Consider the following 19904-nt stretch of genomic DNA (forward strand, 5'->3'; position numbering starts at 1 on the left):
CAGTATTTGAACATCTAGCAAACTAATTAAATCAAATAGGAAGAGGCGCAGTCAACGTTTCAGGCCGAGACCCTTCGTCCTGAAACGTCGACTGCGCCTCTTCCTATAGATGCTGCTTGGCCTGCTGCGTTCACCAGCAACTTTGATGTGTGTTGCTTGAATTTCCAGCATCTGCAGAATTCCTGTTCTTTGTAATTAAATCAAATAATGTCTTCAGCCGTCCCTAGGTCCCCTGGTGCTTAAAGCCCTAAAAAGTGAAATGTTTTCTACATTTATTGCAATTTCTCAAAAAAAAAGATGTTATGATCTGCAAGATGCTGCAAGTAATCATCAATGCTTTATCGGCCATCAGATCTGTCAGTTGATGTGGGTTCCCTTGGGATTGTGGGGAATGAAAACTGTAAGGACCCAGGTCATTAACAAGTTGCATTCTAATCTCCTGATATGCGTGCTGTCATACGGGGCAACAAGGATCAACATTGGACATGCACCCGTAACCCGAAATGACACGATTTTGGTTAACTAATGGTTTGTAATAAGAGTTCTTGCCTGAGATAATTTATCATTAATTTATTGTTGTTAGTTGTTGGTCTTTTAATTCTGGTCCCTCAAACATTTCCAAATTTAATTGTGTTCAATGAAAAATTCAAGTTATATAGTACCATTAATGTAACAAATTTCTTGTTACTTTACATAGAAATACTTCATAAAAGCAGCACTTCATGTTACTCTAGACACAATAAATTACTTGAAAGTCTTGTGCTTGGAATAACATCCGTACAACACAACATCTGTCTGCGTGAGGGCATAAAAGGGTTATAATGAAATCTTCCATTTGTGAATTGAATTCACCTCATTGTTTGCATATTTCTTCCAGACTCTCTGAAGACGCAGAATATCTTCAGTGAGATAAGATATGAATCATTAAGCTGCTTTATGTTACCAGCAAGTGAAGCAAGTAAAGAAGATTACAATGAGTAATGACGCTAAATAATGAACACACTCTGCTTCCCTCACATTGGCAGGTCATCACTCTTGACATAAACAAAACAAGTACACGTTCAGTATTGTAGCTTTCTCACAGTCTTCACTGAGCCTACTGCATTTCAGGATCCTGTGTTTTTAAAACAATTGTCTCCATCTTTATTTTGTTAAAACTCTCTCTTTCCACAGCCTACTATGGTTAGACAAGATGGGCCCAAAAGTGTTCTGTGTGTAATAGCTTCTCGAGTGATTGGCTGCAAAATAGAGATTATATGGTATTCTGAGGCACTAACAATGTTGAAACAATTTAATTAGGAGGTTGACAAGGACATAAAATGTAAATATCCTTTTCATGTAAGTTGTCCCCACCACAGGACAGCTGGCCCAGGAAAGCCATAACTTCTTCACAAACATGGCCGGTATGTTATCAGGGACTTATGGAGAAATCTATACTATATATGGTGTGAATAATTGGGACTTGCAGTCCAAATGACTGGGAATCACTGAACCAGAATAGTTTCAATAGGTACATTAAATGTCAGAGAACTGTATACAATATACATCCTGAAATTATTTTTCTTCGCAAACACCCATGAATACAGAGGAGTGTCTCAAAGAATGAATGACAGTTAAAAGTTAGAACCTCAAACCCTACCCCCCCAGCTACCCCCCCCACGCACAAGCAGCAGCAAGGCAACAGCCACCCCCTCCCCCCCAGCAAAAAGGCATTGGCACCCCCCACCAAGCACTCAAACGTGCAGCAAAGCATCAATAAAGACGGAGACTTGCAGTACCCCAGAGACTACTTGTTCACCCTGTAATTCAACATTCCACAGGTTTTCTCTCTCTCCCCAATAAGGGAAAAAGGGGTGTCCCCATTTCACAGCGAGAGGGGAGACATAACACAACAACTCGCTGATTTTTGATGTTCAAAGTCTGTTGTGTCGCTTTTTCTGAACTCTGTGGCCAGAGAGTCAGCCCCAGAAAGGCTCAGGTCGCTGGACACACGGCCAACAGCTAACCCACTGCTCCCAATGTTTTGTGTTCCCCCGCGAAGCCTCATTCAGGGGCACCGACCTTCTATCAGCCCATCTCCAGAGGCATGAAAATCCAGCACCCGGAAGGCATGCTAGTCTTCCAGGCCGTGTCCTTGGGATATCAAAAAGCAGCCGGTCGTGAGGACCTCAGAGCGGCTTCCATTCCTGCAAAAAACCAAAGTCAGGCTCTTCAAAAGAACTTTGAAAAGGAAAAAAAAGAGATATCAAAGACAGAAATAGAGCTGTTTCCGGAGATGCAAACAAAAGTGTTGCCGTTTAGCGCCATTGTGACTTTGCTTTGCCCTCTGAGTATTGAATATTAGCAAAATTATTTCATATTTTTAAATATCACAACTATACTTTAAAATGCATTCTGATTTTTTTTGACATCCACGTGATATTAGAGCCAGACTGAATAACTTTTAGATAGTTCTTATAAAGAGCACATAGTCACTATTGCCATATTACTATTCAGTAGGAGAAGAGTAGTAAGAAATTGAAATCCGTTTTATTTTAGTATTTTTGTGGGCAAATGCTTTTCAAAATATTCTTAAACTTGGCAGACATACTTAAGAGCAGTTATTTCAAATTAGATACTTCCACCAGTGTACCTAAAAGGACATTTAAAATTATGGCTCTCCAGCTAGCCCAGCTACTCTGAGCTGCGTTCTCAGTAGGCCCCTATGTGCTCTGTTTAGGGTTGTAAGTGCTATAAAATGACTGGTCATTGTTTTTCTGTCTGTTTTATTTAGGATGTTTGAATAACAACAATGGAGGTGAGCTGCACTCCTGGTAAATATGAGACATATAGATTCATAGATTGGGAACTGTCTGGAGACATGTTAAAATTGATTTTCCTCATTCATAATTACAATGACTCAGCAGTGTGGGCTTTAGCGTTGCTATCAAACATCTTGCAAGTCTCAGCTAGCCTTTTGAGTTCTGAGTTTAGCACTTCAGCCATAGGTTTTAGTAATAGGATATAAAATTAATAGTCTTGGGTGTATTTATTGATAGGATATAAAATGTTTTTAACAGCTACCTTTCCCCTGAGTCCACACACATACCCATATGTTAAAATAGGATGGATTTAAAATAAATTGTGTGGAAATACTGGGGGGATATTTTGTGCCTCCATAATACCATTGCATTTGAAAAACAAGGCGGGGTGGGGGAGAAATCAAAATAGCGGAAGAAAGGAAGGGCTTGTGTTCCTGCCCATTCCAAATTTCAGTGGAAATTGGTCTAGTTTGCCAAAACCTACTTGGAAATGGGTGGGCACTCCGTGAGTGTACATCAATGAGGCTCCGAGTATGTGATTAATGCGGCAATGCCTCTGCACTGTCAGACCACAGAGAGCACAGTACGGTATCTGCCGTTTGCAAGTGATATTCTCACGTGCGTTACTAAAGCTGAAGAAAGTTATCGAAATATGTTGTCTCGTATCACGTGGCTTTCATTTTGTAATTTAGCGATCGTTGGTGTCTTTGTAGTTGGTGTGTTGCTCATATAATTGCAATTATTTCTCTTTCATGTAGGCGATTCTGGAAATTCTACCGGCAGAATGTGGGAGAAACAGCTGCAGGTTGTTGGAGGAAACTGAGCTGCAGCTGGAGGGAGAACAAATAAAAAGAGATGTGTTCACATGAGCACAGACCCAGGCTAACACACTTGCAGTGCTCAAAGAAACAGTGCATGTGGAGGCAGTCCTCCAAGGACACTGTGATATGATGCAGCCAACTACCACTTCGGATATCTTCTCGGTATCCAAGCACTCTTATAATCTGGGGTAGAATGGTGATCAGGGACACCTGCTACTTTTCCATTTTGTCCTTATCTTACTACATTTTAAGTACACATAATGATTTAATTCAAAGGTTCAAAGGGTTATTATTATCAAAGTATATAACTCTGAAATTATTCTTCTCCAGATAGCCACGAAACCAAGAAATAAAAGAACAGCAGCAAGATCATCAACTCCCAAAATCCCCCCTCCCCGCACAAAAAAACCCAAAAAAGTCTGTTGGGGTCATCTATTGCATCCAGTGCTCCCGGTGCGGGCTCCTCTACATCGGTGAAACCCGACGCAGATTGGGAGACCGCTTCGTCGAGCACCTCCACTCCGTCCGCCGCAACAGACAGGATCTACTACCCATTGTTTTCAGGGCTATGACGTCAATGCTTCCCCTCCCCCACCCCTTTGTCTTTCAAGTTACTGGTTTTTCAACTGACGCTACAAGCATTCTTCAAATCCTTCCCCATCTTTCATTCTTCAGTCCTGACGAAGGGTTCCGGCCCGAAATGTCGACTCATCATTTCTGACTGATGCTGCCCGACCTGCTGAGTTCATCCAGCGTACTGAAAGTGTTGCTTTGATCTTTTACAGCATCTGCAGATTATTTTGTGTTTACAAAAAAAACAAACAAAAATGGAACGGGCAAACAGGCACATTGACCCCCCCCCCCCCAATCCCCTTCCCCTACACACAAAAAGCAAGAAAGATCGGGCAAAGAACATAAGAGTATAAAAGATCTAAGACTGGATAAAAAGTCCAAAGACCAAGTCCACATCCAAATCACAGGAAACTTGGACAAAATTCTCCGGGCAAAGCAACAGCTTATCCCCTCTCCAGCAGCAGAGTGATCTCACTGGCAATCAAAAGGCAATCTCCCCTCTCTCACAGCAGAGTGATCTCACCGGTGATCAAAAGTCAGTCTCCCCTCTCTCACAGCAGAGCAATTCCTCTAGTGACGCTCCCCTTTTGCATTTGCCTATATGTTTCAATCTCCCTTATTGCCTTAATCAGCAAATAATGGAAGCTTTAATTGGTGAAATGGCTGGTGCCCTGTCCCACGCACTTCTCACCATGAGGTTTGCGCACACTGCCTCTGCCTCCTAGAATCCTCTCGGAGACTGCAGAGCACTGAAACACCCAAACGATCTTTAAACTGTAAATCACAGGCTCCAACAGTTCCAGAATCACACTTAAGATGAAAAACAAATATAAAATACATTAAAGGAAGTGAAATATATGGTTTCATGATCTATCCAGAAGATGTCGACTGCGGGAGCGTTTTACGCAGGTGCCACCTTGACCAGATTCCCTGCCTTAATCACAATGCAACTATCTCAGAAACAGCTAACAAGTCAACCCTATTTATCCCTACTTGTGGCATGGATTTGTCTGTTTTGGAATGATCACCTTATGCGTTTGGATAAAATGCCTTTGATTTTAACACATTTGCTTTGAGTTTATTCAACGATTCATTATTGGGTTAAACACTCTTCCCAACCTCCCTCATTCTGTTTAGGACCCAAACTGCCACTTTGTCTCGTGTCCTTCACTCTTCCCTTCGCATCTTAACCTTCACCATTTCTCAACAATCCACACCCTTTAAAACAGAAGTCTACAGCCCTTGTAATTCAGTTTATTGCAACTCTGGTCATAGTCTAGTTGATGCATACACTATCAAAACAGGAAAGTTCTCTCTTTTCTCAGAATTGGTTCACTGAACTGTTCCCACAATCTATGGACTTATTTTCAAGGGTTTTTCATCTCGTGGTCCTGATATTTATTGCTTTTATTCTATGTTGCAGTCTGCTGGGGCAGCAGGGTAAGAGCAGCTGATGCCAAGAAGATCAATAAGCTCGTCAGGAAGACCGGTTTCCCTGGTGGTTGTATCTAAACACATAAATAGAACATAGAAATCTACAGCACCTTACAGGCCTTTCAGCCCACATTGTTGTGCCAACCATGTAGCCTACTCTAGAAACTGCCTAGAATTACCCGACCGCATAGCCCTCTATTTTTCTAAGCTCCTAGCTATGTACCTATCTAAGAGTCTTTTAAAAGACCCTATTGTATCCGCTTCCATCACTACTGCCGGCAGTGCATTCCATGCACCCACCACTCTCTGTGTGAAAAACTAGCCCCTGACATCCCCTCTGTACCTGCTTCCAAGCATCTTAAAATTATATTCCTCATGTTAACCATTTCAACCCTGGGAAAAAAGCCTCTGGCTATGCATACGATCAATGCCTCTCATCATCTTATACACCTCTGTCAGGGTACCTCTCAGCCTCCGCTGTTCCAGGAGAAAAAGCCAAGTTCACTCAACCTATTCTCATAAGGCACACTCTCCAAACCAGGCAACATCCTTGTAAATCTCCTCTGCACTCTCTCTATAGTATCCACATCCTTCCTGTAGTGAAATGACCAGAATTGAACACAGTACTCCAAGCTGGGTCTGATCAAGGTCTTATAAAGCTGTAACATTACCTCACAGCCCTTGAACTCAATCCTATGGTTGATGAATGCCAACACACCATACATCTTCTTAGCAACACTGTCAACCAGTGCAGTAGCTTTGAATGTCCTATGGACACGGACCCCAAGATCTCTCTGATCCTCCACACTGCCAAGAGTCTTACCTTTAATATTATATTCTGTCTTCAAAGCTGACCTACCAACATGAACCACTACACACTTATCTGTGTTGAAGTCCATCTGCCACTTCTCAGCCCAGTTTTGCATCCTATCAATGTTCCGCTGTGAACTCTGACAACCCTCCAGATTATCCACAACACCCCCAACCTTTGTGTCATCAGCAGACTTACTAACCCAGCCTTCTATTTCCTCATCCAGGTCATTTATAACAATCACAAAGAGGAGGGGCCCCAGAATAGATCCCTGTGAAACACCACTGGTCACCGACCTCCATGCAGAATACGAACCATCAACAACCACCTTTTGCCTTATGTGGGCAAGGCAATTCTGGATCCACAAAGCAAGGTCTCCTTGGTTTCCATGCCTCCTTACTTTCTGAACGAGCCTGAGAGGAGGATGCTGCAGAAGTTATGGAGCATTATGGGTGATGCCTCTCACCCCTCCATGGCATACTGGACAAACCTTTCATAACAGACTGATTCCACCAAGGTGCACCACTGAACACCACAGGAGATTCTCTCTCCCAGGGGCTATATGACTCTAAAACTCCTCCTCCTTTACTATATCAGTATATGGTTTCATTGCACATCTGTATTTTGCACTATTACTTTTTAATGCACATTTTGTATTATTTTTCATACCTCAATGCTTAAATTCTGTATTTTAATGTGTATATTTCTGATTGAGCAACCTTGCAACAATAAATTTCTTTGGGACAAATGAAGTTTTATCTTATCTTGTTTTCCTATTTATTATTACATTTTCTCTTTTGTATTTGCAGAGTTTGTCATCTATTGCACGTTGGCAGTTGGCTGTGGACTTTCATTGATTCTGTTGTGTTTCTTGGATTTACTATGGATGCCCACAAGAAAATAAATCTCAGGGTTGTATATGGTGACATGTTATGTACCTTGATGGTAAATTTACTTTGGACTTTGAAGGTTGTAGAAATCCAGAGTGTGGCCTCCACAAGACTCCTATTCAAACCTTTGATCCATTTACCTGTAAGCAAATATAGATTTGGTGTATCCAGAGTTTATTATTCTGAATGGTTTGCATTTAAATTACAACCTGAGTTCCTTCAACTCTCTGGGTAGAAACTCATTTTCTAGTTTTCTATGTGAGCTGGATCATCCCACCCCCTGTCTCCCTTTGCCTGACTCTAGCTCTGTGAGATATATTTGACCTTGACCTGGGGCAGGAAATACGGGCTTTATGCTTTGCAGTCATAAGTACATACAGAGATACCTTTGTATGTGGAAGAATAGAAATATGACCCTTAAATGCTGGAATCAACAAAACCGAAAGAGCTTTAAAGATTCCAGAGTAACACACACAAAACGCTGGAGGAACTCAGCAAGTGAGACAGCATCTATAGAAAGAAATAAAAAGCTGACATTTGAGGCAGACTCACTTCAAGAGTCAAAAAACGTCAATTCTTTATTCCTTCACATAAATGCTGCCTGACCTGTTGAGTTCCTCCAGCATTTAGTGTTTGTTGACATTTACAAAAGCAGTTTCAAATGTAAATTCAGGTCCTACCTGAGTGATAAATAAACATCTTATGTCTGTCTCAAAAATATCACTGACCATTTAGGAGATTGGCAGGATGAATATGTCAGATACAGTTTGGCTTGAGGTATTGAATTAATCATAACAGTACCTCATTAGAATAGCAAGTAGACAATCCTTTTCTCCCATTGCTTTTTAAATCCAATTCCCAATTATTTTCTGCCTGTTTGACCTACTTTTCTCAAGGTAGTCTCTTTCTCTTTTTCGCACTTACACCCACAAAAAATGCATATTAAAAAATCTGAATACTATATACTATCTTGTAACCACATTGTGTATTGAAAATGGTATTTATTATTTAGTTTTGACACACAATTTATGTCAACAACTTTCAAATAACATACACTAAATATACATATATATGTGGATATTAATAAAAAATCAAATATGCTTATTTGGGTTCTCCCTAGGTTGTGGCAGAGTTCAGTTCCTGTGAACTGTTTATAATCTGAAACTGAACAAATCAGAAACGCAGAAGGTGCCTGCAGCCAAAAAGCAGCTGGCAAGTTCATCCAGCCAATCTCCTAAACGTTCAGTGGCATATATGAGCCGGACATAAGATGGTTATAACCTGGTTAGGAGCTGAATTTACAATTGAAACTGCTTCTGTAAATGTCAAAGCACTAAAAGGCAGGTCAGGCTGCATTTATGGGAAGGAATAAAGAGTTGATGTTTCTTGACCCTTTACGGATCTCGGCCTGAAATGTCGACTCTTTATTCCTTTCCATAGATCCTTCTGAGTTCCTCCAGCATTTTGTATGTGTTACTCTGGATTTCCAAAATTTGTAGGATCTCTTATTGTTCTATAGCTGTCAAACAGTTACTACATTCTCCCACCAAAGGTGCTGCAACAATCCCTCAGATTTCTGATTCAGACTGCAATGCACAGAAGTTGCTACAATTCAAACACTTATGTCCCAAATTGTTGAGAGTTTTATAAGACATAAGAGCAGAATTAAGCCATTTTGACAAATCGACTCTGCTCTGCCATTCCATCATGGCTGATTTATTATGCTTCTCATTCTCCTGCCTTCTCCATGTATGATGCACCTTCAATAACTCCAAAAGACTGGAAGCAGGGTAAATACTGAAAGGCTTTTATTCGCGGTAAGACGTGACCTTCATACTGAGTGTCTGCCCCGGGACTGAGGAGGAGGAGCAATGGCGTAATCGCCTTTATTCAGGGGTCTGTGGGAGGAGCCACAGGGGCAGTCAGCAGAGGGGCGTGTCCAGACAGGTAACCCAGTTACAACATATATATATGGTTTACCACAGTGTAATCATTGATCCAAAGGTTCAAAGGATCATTTATTATCAAAGTATATAGCTCTGAAATTTTTCTTTTCCAGGTAGCCACGAAACCAAGAAAGAAAATGATCATCAATCCACAAATCCTTCCTCCCTGCACAAAAAAAAGAACAAAAATGGAACAGGCACACTGACCTCAAATTCTCCCTCCCCCACACAAGAAAATGAGAAAGCTTGGGTGAAAACACAGAATACTAAAAAACCATAAGACTGAAAAAAAGTCCACAGTCCAAGTCCACATCCAAAATGCAGAAAACCTGAGGAACATTCTCCCTCTCCGTAGCAGAGCGATCTTACCAGCGATAAAAGGGCAGTCTCACCTCTCCTAATCCTTTACTCATCAAGAACTTATGAACTTCCGCTTTAAATGTACCCAGTGAAGTTTCCATTGAGATATTTCACAATGAAGTATTTTAAATTTTTATAATCAAAATTATAATTTACAATTATATAATATAATTATATTTATTTTATATATAATTTATAATAATATAATGTGAATGCTGGAAAGCTGAAATAATAGATAGCACTTTACAGATCAGGCTACTCCATTAGAAAGAGAAACAGAATTAAATCTTTAGGTTAAACACCCTCTCTTTTTCGCTTTCAACGAGCAGAGAATATTTGGAAGTAATTATTTCTGAGTGATGTGAAAAGTTAGGCAGGCAAAATAGAGAAGGGGAGATTTCTGGACTTCAAGGGATCATAGGATATGTGGACAGGTCAGGACAATGGTGGGTGAGATGAAAGGTCAGGGATGATTTTGTTGAACAGATTTGGTGGAATCAAATGGTCTATTCCTGCTGGTACGTTCAATTTGTTTTGCTCAAAATATAAATATATTCATAAAATATACAGTAAAACATTTGGGATATTCTACTAGCTTCGTTCACTATACCAAATAGTTTATAACAGGGATAGAGTTCTCCCTGTCTTTACTCACCACCTCATGAGCTTCCACATCCATCACATTATTCTCTGTCGCCTCTACTATTATGAACAGTATCTTACCACTAAGCACACCTTTACCCCCAATCCCATTCGTTGCTTTCCACAGGGATTGTCCTCTACATGACTCCATTATCCTCTTGTCCCTCCCCCCCCCGATCTCCTTCATAGCACTTATCTCTGCAAGTGGAACAAATGCTACACCTGCCCCAAAAACCTCCTTCCTGACCGCCATGCAGAGCCCCAAACAATCCTTCCAGGTGAGGTGACACTTCACTCACAAGTCTGCTGGAGTTGTCTGTTGTATCCAATTCTCCCAGGGTGGCCTCCTCTTCATCGGTGAGACCTGACATAGATTGAGGGAAGATCGACCACCTTCGCTCCATCTGCTAGAAAATTTGGGATTTCCTGGTGGTTTTTTCATTTCAATTTGACTTCCCATTCCCATTCCATCATGTTAGTCTACGACTGCCTCAACGGCCACAATGAGGCCACTTTCAGGTTGGAGGAGCAACTTATCTGGGTAACTTCCAACCTGATAGCATTAACATCAACGTCTCTAACCTGGTAATTTCTCCCCCCTCTCCTTCTCTCTTTTTCTATTTCCATTCTAGCTCCCCTCGTCTCTTCTCCATCACCTCCCACTCATGTCCCTCCTCCTTCCCTTTCTCCCATGGTCCACTCTCCACCCCTATCAGATTCCTCCTCCTTTAGCTCTTTACCTCTTTGAAGGTCCAACGGTCAAGAAGGCGGTCTCTGCAAGCGTCGTGGAATGTGTAGAGCACAACAAGACACAGAAGACATCCTGGTCATCTGCTGCGCCTAGTCCCACCTCCAGCCGTCTCGATTCTGTCTTGCCACTGGGTCCAAATGGGAATTGGGAAGAGAGAGTGAGGCTGACACTGCGCAACTCTCCCTCACTTAAATTCAAATCATGCGCTAGTCTCGACACCATCAATGGTGTCGAGATCGTTATGGACGACGACGATGGATGAACAATACCTCTTACACCATTCACCCCCACCTTTTCACTTCATCTCCCCTGCCCCATTGACCACCTTCCCCTTCATCTGGTTTAACCTGTCAGCTACTAGCTTGTACTCCTTCCCCCCCCTCCACTTCTTACTTGAGGTTCTGCCCCCTTCCTTTCCAGTCCTGATGAAGTGACTCAGCCCAAAGCGTCGACTGTTAATTCCCCTCCGTAGGTTCTGCCTGACTTGCTGAGTTCTTCCAGCATTTTGAGTGTGTTGCTTATTACAGTCACTTACGGAGTATTAAAATCACAAATGGTTCATGATTAATCATTCTGTTAAGAGAATCTTTTAAAAGGCTGTTACATTGGGCGTAGCATATCAGCATACTGTGGTTGTTATTTCTGATGTTGTTATCAAAAATTATGGCTTCATTTTACCATTTTGTAGATGATTAATTTGCTCTGTACTCTGGAGTCGTCATCCTCGTTATGTGTCGCATGATGTGGGCGATAATGGTCTTTCACCATGATTGTTCTTGGCAAACTTTCCTATGGAAGTGGTTTGCCACTGCCTTCTCCTGGGCAGGGCCTTTACAAGACGGGTGACCCAGCCAGAATCAATACTCTTCAGAGATTGTCTGCCTGGTGTCAGTGGTCACATAACCAGGACTTGTGATGTGCACCAGCTGCTCATACCACCATCCGCAGGCTGCTCTCGTGGCTTCACGATCAGGGGACTAAGCGAGTGCTGTACCTGAACTGAGTGACCTGCAGGCTAGTGGTGGGAAGGTGCGCCTTACACCTCCTTTGGTAGGGACGTATCTCCACCGCGCCACCCCGCCTCCGGAATGGAAGATGTTAAAAGTGGCATTTTAACACCTTTAACATTCCTTTCTAGATGCTCCAAAGAACATTAGGGCCAGATAACTTCACTGGTAGTATAGTTACTGTTGTATTCCGACAATATTTGCATGTAGGCAATTTGCATACATGGACAGCAATATTAAAATGACCATATCTTCTGTTTTAATATTTTGTTTGTATTCCGGGAATCAACCAGTACTGGGATAGGACGGAAAGTGGCACTGAGCAAAAAAAAATTAGCCACTCTACTGTATGGAGTGAACAGCTTGTTCCTGTTTCTATTTCTCATGTTTCACTGAGGAATTGAGGATATCCATAATAAATCACATTTTTTTTCAAAAAGTGAGACGAAATCTATATCAGTATGAGAGCAAATGCTGCTTGGGTTTATGCGTTAACTGAAAGACAACTCTTCCAAACGCAAAGCAACCTGTTAATACAGCACCCAGATTTTTAGGTACAAATATTTAGTGAATCTTGAATGTACATCCTCCTCAATGATTGTGTGAAATACAGATCACAGAAGGGTTAAGCGCTCTCTATTATGAGCACATTGTTTTAATCAAATACAAAACATACGTAGGTCACCATCACCCTTTTGCATAGAAGCTATTCCAAGTATTTAATGTATTTTATTCCTCCTATGGAAAGTAGAACGGTTTTGTTTAATTCTTATGTACGTAAAGCTGGTACTTCCGCAGGCAACACTCCACACGCGCTACGCGTAAACATACGAATCATTTTGGAAATATTCAGTGGATCCCCTTCCTGAAATGGTAACTTGAGTTTCCCCCTCCTCGGATGCCGAACATTTCCAGCAATCGGGTTTGCGGGGGAGGATTTGTTTCGGATTTCCGACACAACATGCAGTACTGTACTTAACGTCTGTTTCAATTTGTTGGGGATCGGTGACATCACGTTCGGGTCGCACCGGCCCAGCCCGGCCCGGCCTGGCAGAGAAAGCACGCGCTCCAGGCACACGCCGGGCCCTCAGCTGCACCAATGGGAAGAGGTGGAGTGGAGTAGGGCCCCGCCCCCTTCACCTCCCCCCCCCCGGAGAGAGAACGCCCGCCAACGGATGTGAGGGACGCAAGATGTACAGTAGGCAAGCGTTGGGAGGGAGTCATGGCGGAAGAAGATGAAGCGGTTCGCATATTACAGAGCTTGAGGGGAAAGATATGTGAGTTTAACTTCATTCTCCATCGCGCTGCCTCTCCTTCAACTATCCGGCTGTGGCTGGGTGGCCTGGCTGGAAAGCGGCTCTTGATGCCGGTGTTTCCGAGGTGGGGCAGCGGCACACGGTAGCCCCGAACTAGCGCTGCCCCCTCGCCGGTCTGCGAGTGCGGAATGCCTCTTCGCCGTGATCGAGCTTTTCTTTATTTTCTTTCTCACCCGTGGTCGAGCCGGCCCTGGCAGCAGCTGAGGTAGCTCCTAGGGCACTGGGAGCTTTCAGTGTACTGTGTTTCTGAAGCACAGTAATGTGAGAATGGGATTCTACAGGCGCCAGTAAAATTTACATGGAAATTTCAGCGTGCTTACTTGGCTGTGGGATAAGATACCTTCAGTCTATAATCCTCAGTGAAATCCAGCCATCAACCTGTATCCCGAGAGGGTATTATTTTCATAGAAATATGAGGTTGGGGCAATGCGTGCATTGCGATTGACTTGCATGTTCTAATAAAGTGCAATTAAACTTTAGTGTACAGTGTAAGTTTTGTTTTAGCATTTCGTGCAAACATCGCCGGAGCAAATTCACTCAATGAAGATGACAAGTCGAAAATCTTGATCTTTTACGATATGATTTTTTTTTAAGCAGCGGATTTTCTTCATAAGCGCTCTTGCGGTATGTGTCCCTCTATTACTTTGGCGTTCGTGCCGTTAATGCGAACAGTAATCTAGTGACTGTGGTCAAACTGATTTCTCGTTCTTCTTACATCGCCTTCGGGTCTACAGTTATTCTCAAGTCTTGCTGTGCCATTGGTACTCTTTTTCGACAGTGTAATTCTTCGAGTCAAACTTCCCTTCACAGTAATTTTAATTTAGCCCAACCTTTTATAATTAAGTGAAGAATGCCTTCCACTATTCTACTGCATAGTAAATATAAATTCGTAGGTAATAGCTGAGGATTGGTATCATGTTATTCTAATTTAGATTTTAATTTCACTTTAGCATGTGAAATATGAATTAATTTATAATTTTGTTATGCTATTTATTCTGATTCTGTTGACCCACTTAATTTAAGTACATCAAAAATACTTGTTTGCTATTAATTTGTATTAAGGTGGTTTATTGTATTAAAATGTTTCAATATCTCATCTAAAATATAGCACCACTGATTGGTGCATTAAGTGTCAGTTTGGACTATTAGCAGCGATGTGATATGGGATTACTTCTCCTGAACTATGACAGACAAATTCTTTAATATAGAAAATATTAATAATGAAACCATTGATTTATCTAGAATAATGAACATAGTAATAAGAACCCCGTGTTGCTTGTGAATGAGAAGTTTTTCTGCTAACAACAGATATTGAAGAGTTGTCTGAATCAGCATTGTCTTCTGAGTGTATTGCGGTGTTTCTTTTTGAAGAATTATAGTACCATTTAGTACTGTAATGTATATAGTTGGATGACGGTATTAGGTTTGCTCATAGATTGTGATTTTGTTTATGATTAGTACTTTTATTGCAAATGACGTGATTGTACTGCATTCTTCACAGCTAAGTGAGGACTATTTCCGTAGAAAGGCCCTTTTGTTCCATGAGTAAATATTAAGGGCAAACAATGCTGACTTGAACATTAATGGTGGCTACTTATTGCCAGATCTCAGATTCTGCTTTTCTCTGCTTAAACAGTAATGGTCAGTGTTTGAGATCAATGGAGATAATTCTAGTTTATCTTCATTGCTTGGCAAATCGACACTGCTGTCTCATGCCCATTAATGTATCTATGCACCTTATTAATTTCTTTGCCAGGTAAGAGCACTGGCTGCCATTGGCACATCATGTATCTGTACCTCAATTTTAGAATGATCATCCAAATTTTCTGTGAACTTAGCCACCCTTTGGGGCAATGTTAATATTTAAAAATTTCAATCTGGACTTCTGAATATCTGTTTTAATTTGATTTATCATTAGTGACTATGCATTTGACTATGTAAGCCCTCTCTGATAGCCCTATATTTCACTTCCATGCGTCTCCCTTAAAGATTCTCCTTTTTAAAAGCTTGGATAAAATTTTGCCTCTTGTTATAACATCTTCCCATGTATTCTCAACTTCAAATCCTGTCAAGCACTTGGGACATTCCCTGTATTACTTCAAGTTGTTACAAGTTCAAGTTCAGTTTATTGTCATTCAACCATCAGCATGTATACAGCTAAACAGAACAAGGTGCACAGCACAGTACGTATAACTCACATGCACAGCACAGTACGTATAACTCACATGCACAACATATAAAGTAATGTTACCGCAAATAAAGTAACAAATAATAAGTGCATTTATGGCACATTTAAAAAGTAAACAGCATACTATATAAGCATATTTTTGGATGCTGATATATAGTTTGTCAGCAAAACACAAACATTAGAGATGAAAAGCTTAGACTGAGCCAGAGAAAAAGTGGGTCTTGGACAATTTTGTCTCTTGACTGATGAGTCATAGGGAACATCCTATGCTGCCACTGATTGAATTAAGGATTGCTGGCATCTTCTGTTAGTACCATCGTCTGCGTCTCTTCATTTACTTCAAGCTACTGATGCCTTGAGAGTTTGAAGAAAATAGCCCATACAGAGGACAGTTGTGTTTGCTTTTGGACCATGGTTATAGATTATTTTGTCTCAAAGCCGTGTTGAATCTAGTTCCAAGAACACCAGTTTTGCTTATTAGCTTATTCTGTAACTCCAAGCACTGCTTATTCTCACTTCCTGTGTTGATACCATGTCTGTATAATCTTTCTATTATCAGTTCAGCTACTTAGTAATAAGCACTTGGTAGGTTGAGCAGTACCTGAGGAAGGAGAAACAAGTTAACATATTGGAGATTTCATTAAGGGAAAGCTAAATTGTGCCTATTTTTATAATATTGATATATTAGTTTATGTTGTATAATTAATGTGTTTTATGCAGTAAGTTGGAAATGTTATGCCAAATATGATGAGAGAGGTAATTAAAGGTTCATGTCAATGATCAGGTTTCTGGTCTCTGTGGTATTTTGTTTTTTTATTTTATGTTTGCCATATATATTAAATAATACCTTCCATTTCTGTATCTGAAGTGGTTGTTTGCAACATTTATTTAGTGGTCGCCCTAAGAACCACAGAAAATTTACAATGTTCAGCTCATTACAACTATGTTGGTTGAATAACTGCTGCACGACCTAATCCAATCATCCAACAATAAGCTGGCAGTGCTACAGGTCGTTGCTGTTAAGGTATTCATCCATATACTGTTTAAATATGAATAGGGTTTCTGCCTCCAAAAGGCATGCCCTTTTCTCACTGTTAACATCAGGTAGGAGATACAGAAGCTTGAAGGCACACACTCAGCGATTTAGGAACAGCTTCTTCCCATAGAAACATAGAAAACCTTCAGCACAATACAGGCCCTTCGGCCCACAAAGTTGTGCCAAACATGTCCCTCTTCCCATTTGCCATCTGATTCCTAAATGGACTTTGAAGCTTTGGACACTACCTCACTTTTTTTTATATTCAGTATTTCTGTTTTTGCACATTTTTAATCATCTATTCAATATATGTAATTGATTTACTTTATTATTATGTTTTATTTTATTTATTTATTTTTTCTCTCTCCGCTAGATTATGTATTGCATTGAACTGCTGCTGCTTGCTAAGTTAACAAATTTCATGTCACATGCTGGTGATAATAAACTTGATTCCGATTCTGATTCCATTATCCTTTCAGATCTACACCTCAATTGTCATATGGGTAAAATAAATTTTCTACATGTCCCTTCTAATCCTTCTAACAATTACTTTAAATATGTCCTTCATTCAATCATGCGCTTGGAGAAGAATGAGGGTTTTTTTTCTATTTATCTAGTCTAAACTATTTGTAATTTTATTCATCTTAATGCAGTCACTCGTCTGCTCCTTCGATTCCAAAGTACAATGCTAGCTAGTCTAAATTTTGCTCATATGTAGTTTTCCAATCTAGGCAACTTTGTAAAAGATCTTCTGCAACTTCTGTAGCAGAGTTGCATCATTACCTCTAATGTGATGTGCAGAATGATACACAGTACTCTAGCTTACTAGTGTTGCATATAATTCTTAGAGTCATAGAATTTTAAATCATGCTGTCCTTGCATGGACACCCTACTGTGTATTGGTTTATACATCTTGTTTTCTCACTTTTTTATATGAATAATTTGATATGTCCTTTCAGCTGCTTGTGTTTATTGCATATTGAGGTGTTGTTGGACCTAGCTCTTGTGTGGAGAGCAAAACTAAAATTATGCTGAGGGTTTTGATTGTGGAAAGCCACCACAAAGTGTAATTTTGTTTTATGCAAAATATACTGCTGTTGCTGGAAATATGAAATGCAACAAAGTGCTAGAATTACATAACAAGTCAGGCAATGTTTAGGAAGGGGAAATGCATCAGCTTTACTGGCTGGTGAACATTATTTTGGAATTTTAGAGTCTACAGTGTTTTGATTTTGATGAAAGATCATTGACTGGTAGTTCTGATGAAAGCTTGTTAGTCTGAGTTGTTATGTTTACTTTTCGAGCGATGTTGCCTGACCTAAATGTTTTAATTTTCTCTAAATTCTGTAGAATTAATATCTTTAGAGTGCACAGGAAGAATTGTGAGATGTTGGTTCATAAGTCGTAATCCTTGATCCTCAGCAGTAATTTCTATATCAGTTTTCAAAACTCTTTTTGTTTCTTTTCAAGCTGAAGAAATTTTACTCTTATGTTACCAAGGAAGCATCTGAAAAATTTTGATACTGCTTTGTGCAATCTTTGTTTAGTCAAGTTCATTAGACAGCGGATAAATGCAGAGGTGCAGAGCATAGTACAAAGCCATAGACTGGAGATCTTGTGTGTACTTAGTTAAGTAGATAATAACAGAGACCCTGGTGTTCAAGGCTTAAAGGAAGGAAAATGAGAAAATTACAAACAACAGAAAATCTGCAGATGCTGGAAATCCAAGCAACACATATAAAATGCTGGAGGAACTCAGCAGGCAAGACAGCATCTATGGAAACGAGCACAGTAGATGTTTTAGGCCGAGATCCTTCATGAAGAGTCTCGACCTGAAAAGTCAACTGTACTCTTTTCCATAGATGCTGCCTGTCTTGCTGAGTTCCTCCAGCATTTTAAATGAGAAAATTATTTGGGATTGTTGATGCTAAAAACTCTTCACTGAACAACATTAATATTGATTCATGCAGTTAAACTTGATTTTAATTGTTATTCTTCTCTTTTCCTTTCAAAAAAAAACTCATAGCAAAAATAAAGTCGTTGGCTTCCAGAATGCAGACATCCCACCCTGCAAAAACTCATGTAAGGGAGGTAGCACCATCAACTTGCGGGAGACTTCCGGGAGAGGTGGGATGTCTGCGATAGAGTAGCTCCTTAGCAGCCAGCCAGCTAGTTTAAATAATGTTAGCTATGCTAATGAACGGATGACACCTGTTAAACTCACCTCAAGCAACACACATCTAAGTTGCTGGTGAACGCAGCAGGCCAGGCAGCATCTCTAGGAAGAGGTGCAGTCGACGTTACAGGCTGAGACCCTTCGTCAAGACTAACTGAAGGAAGAATTGCTCTTCCTTCAGTTAGTCCTGACGAAGAGTCTCAGCCTGAAACGTCGACTGCACCTCTTCCTAGAGATGCTGCCTGGCCTGCTGCGTTCACCAGCAACTTAGATCTCTGTTGCTTGAATTTCCAGCATCTGCAGAATTCCTGTTGTTTGCGTTTAAACTCACCTCAACATGTCTTTTACAGTCTTAACCCACCATGGGCAATAGAAAAGTCACTGTTACAAACAGTGCAGCGAGCAACACTGTCATTATTTTGACCCCTATTAGGCAGGGGTACACTTTAGTGTAGTCTGGGGTGATGTACGTTTTATTTTTTTTTGGAACACTCTGCAATGGCGTGCGCGCGCTCTCCCTCTCTTGGTCGCTTGCGTGCTCTCAAGCACTCTCGTTTGCTTTCTCTCTCGCTCGCGCGCTCTCGCTTGCTTTCTCTCTCTCTCTCTCTCTTGCGCGGTCTCTCTCGTGGTCGCTCTCGTGCTCTCTCTTGCTTTTCTCTCGCTCGCTCTCAAAAAAAATTGATTTCCATGATATTGTATATAATTTGCGGGCATCAGGGAGCCGCTATTAATATGCAGGAGACTCCCGGAAGTTCCGGGAGAGGTGGGATGTCTGAGAATGGGTGCTTTAGTGTCAAAGTCTCACCCTGGCAAGATAGGCAAAATGCAACTGTCTTTCAGGCTCGAGGATGTCTTGCTTCCACTCTGGTTCCATCAGTTTTAAGTGACTGATAAGACTAATGGTACGTGCAGACTTGACCACAGATTAATCAAGCGGATCTGATGGGATATATGCGTGTGTAGTTTGAGATGGTGTTGCCTGTTTGCTGTTTACATAGCCTCTGTATGCTCCTGGCCTGTAGTCTCTTAAGTTAATGGCATTCCAAATGTTCCTTTTCCACTTTGAGTAGATTCCTAGGGGGTGATGGAGATACTTTTCCATGGAGCCTTTGAGAGTACCTTTTGAATCTTTCTCTTTGCCCACAAAGTAAT

General features: G+C 40.9%; 1 protein-coding gene across 1 annotated transcript in view; it reads left to right on the forward strand.

Moving 5' to 3' along the window:
• The first annotated feature begins 13193 nt into the window (after positions 1-13193).
• The window catches only part of rasa2 (RAS p21 protein activator 2), a 179277-nt gene continuing 172566 nt past the window's right edge, over positions 13194-19904 (forward strand). Inside the window, exon 1 of the mRNA XM_063045475.1 lies at positions 13194-13313. Coding sequence (XP_062901545.1) covers positions 13259-13313 — 55 coding nt within the window. The 5' untranslated portion in view covers positions 13194-13258. The remainder of the gene's footprint in view (positions 13314-19904) is intronic.

This window comes from Mobula hypostoma, chromosome 4 (assembly GCF_963921235.1).
Source record: "Mobula hypostoma chromosome 4, sMobHyp1.1, whole genome shotgun sequence".
NCBI lineage: Eukaryota > Metazoa > Chordata > Chondrichthyes > Myliobatiformes > Myliobatidae > Mobula > Mobula hypostoma.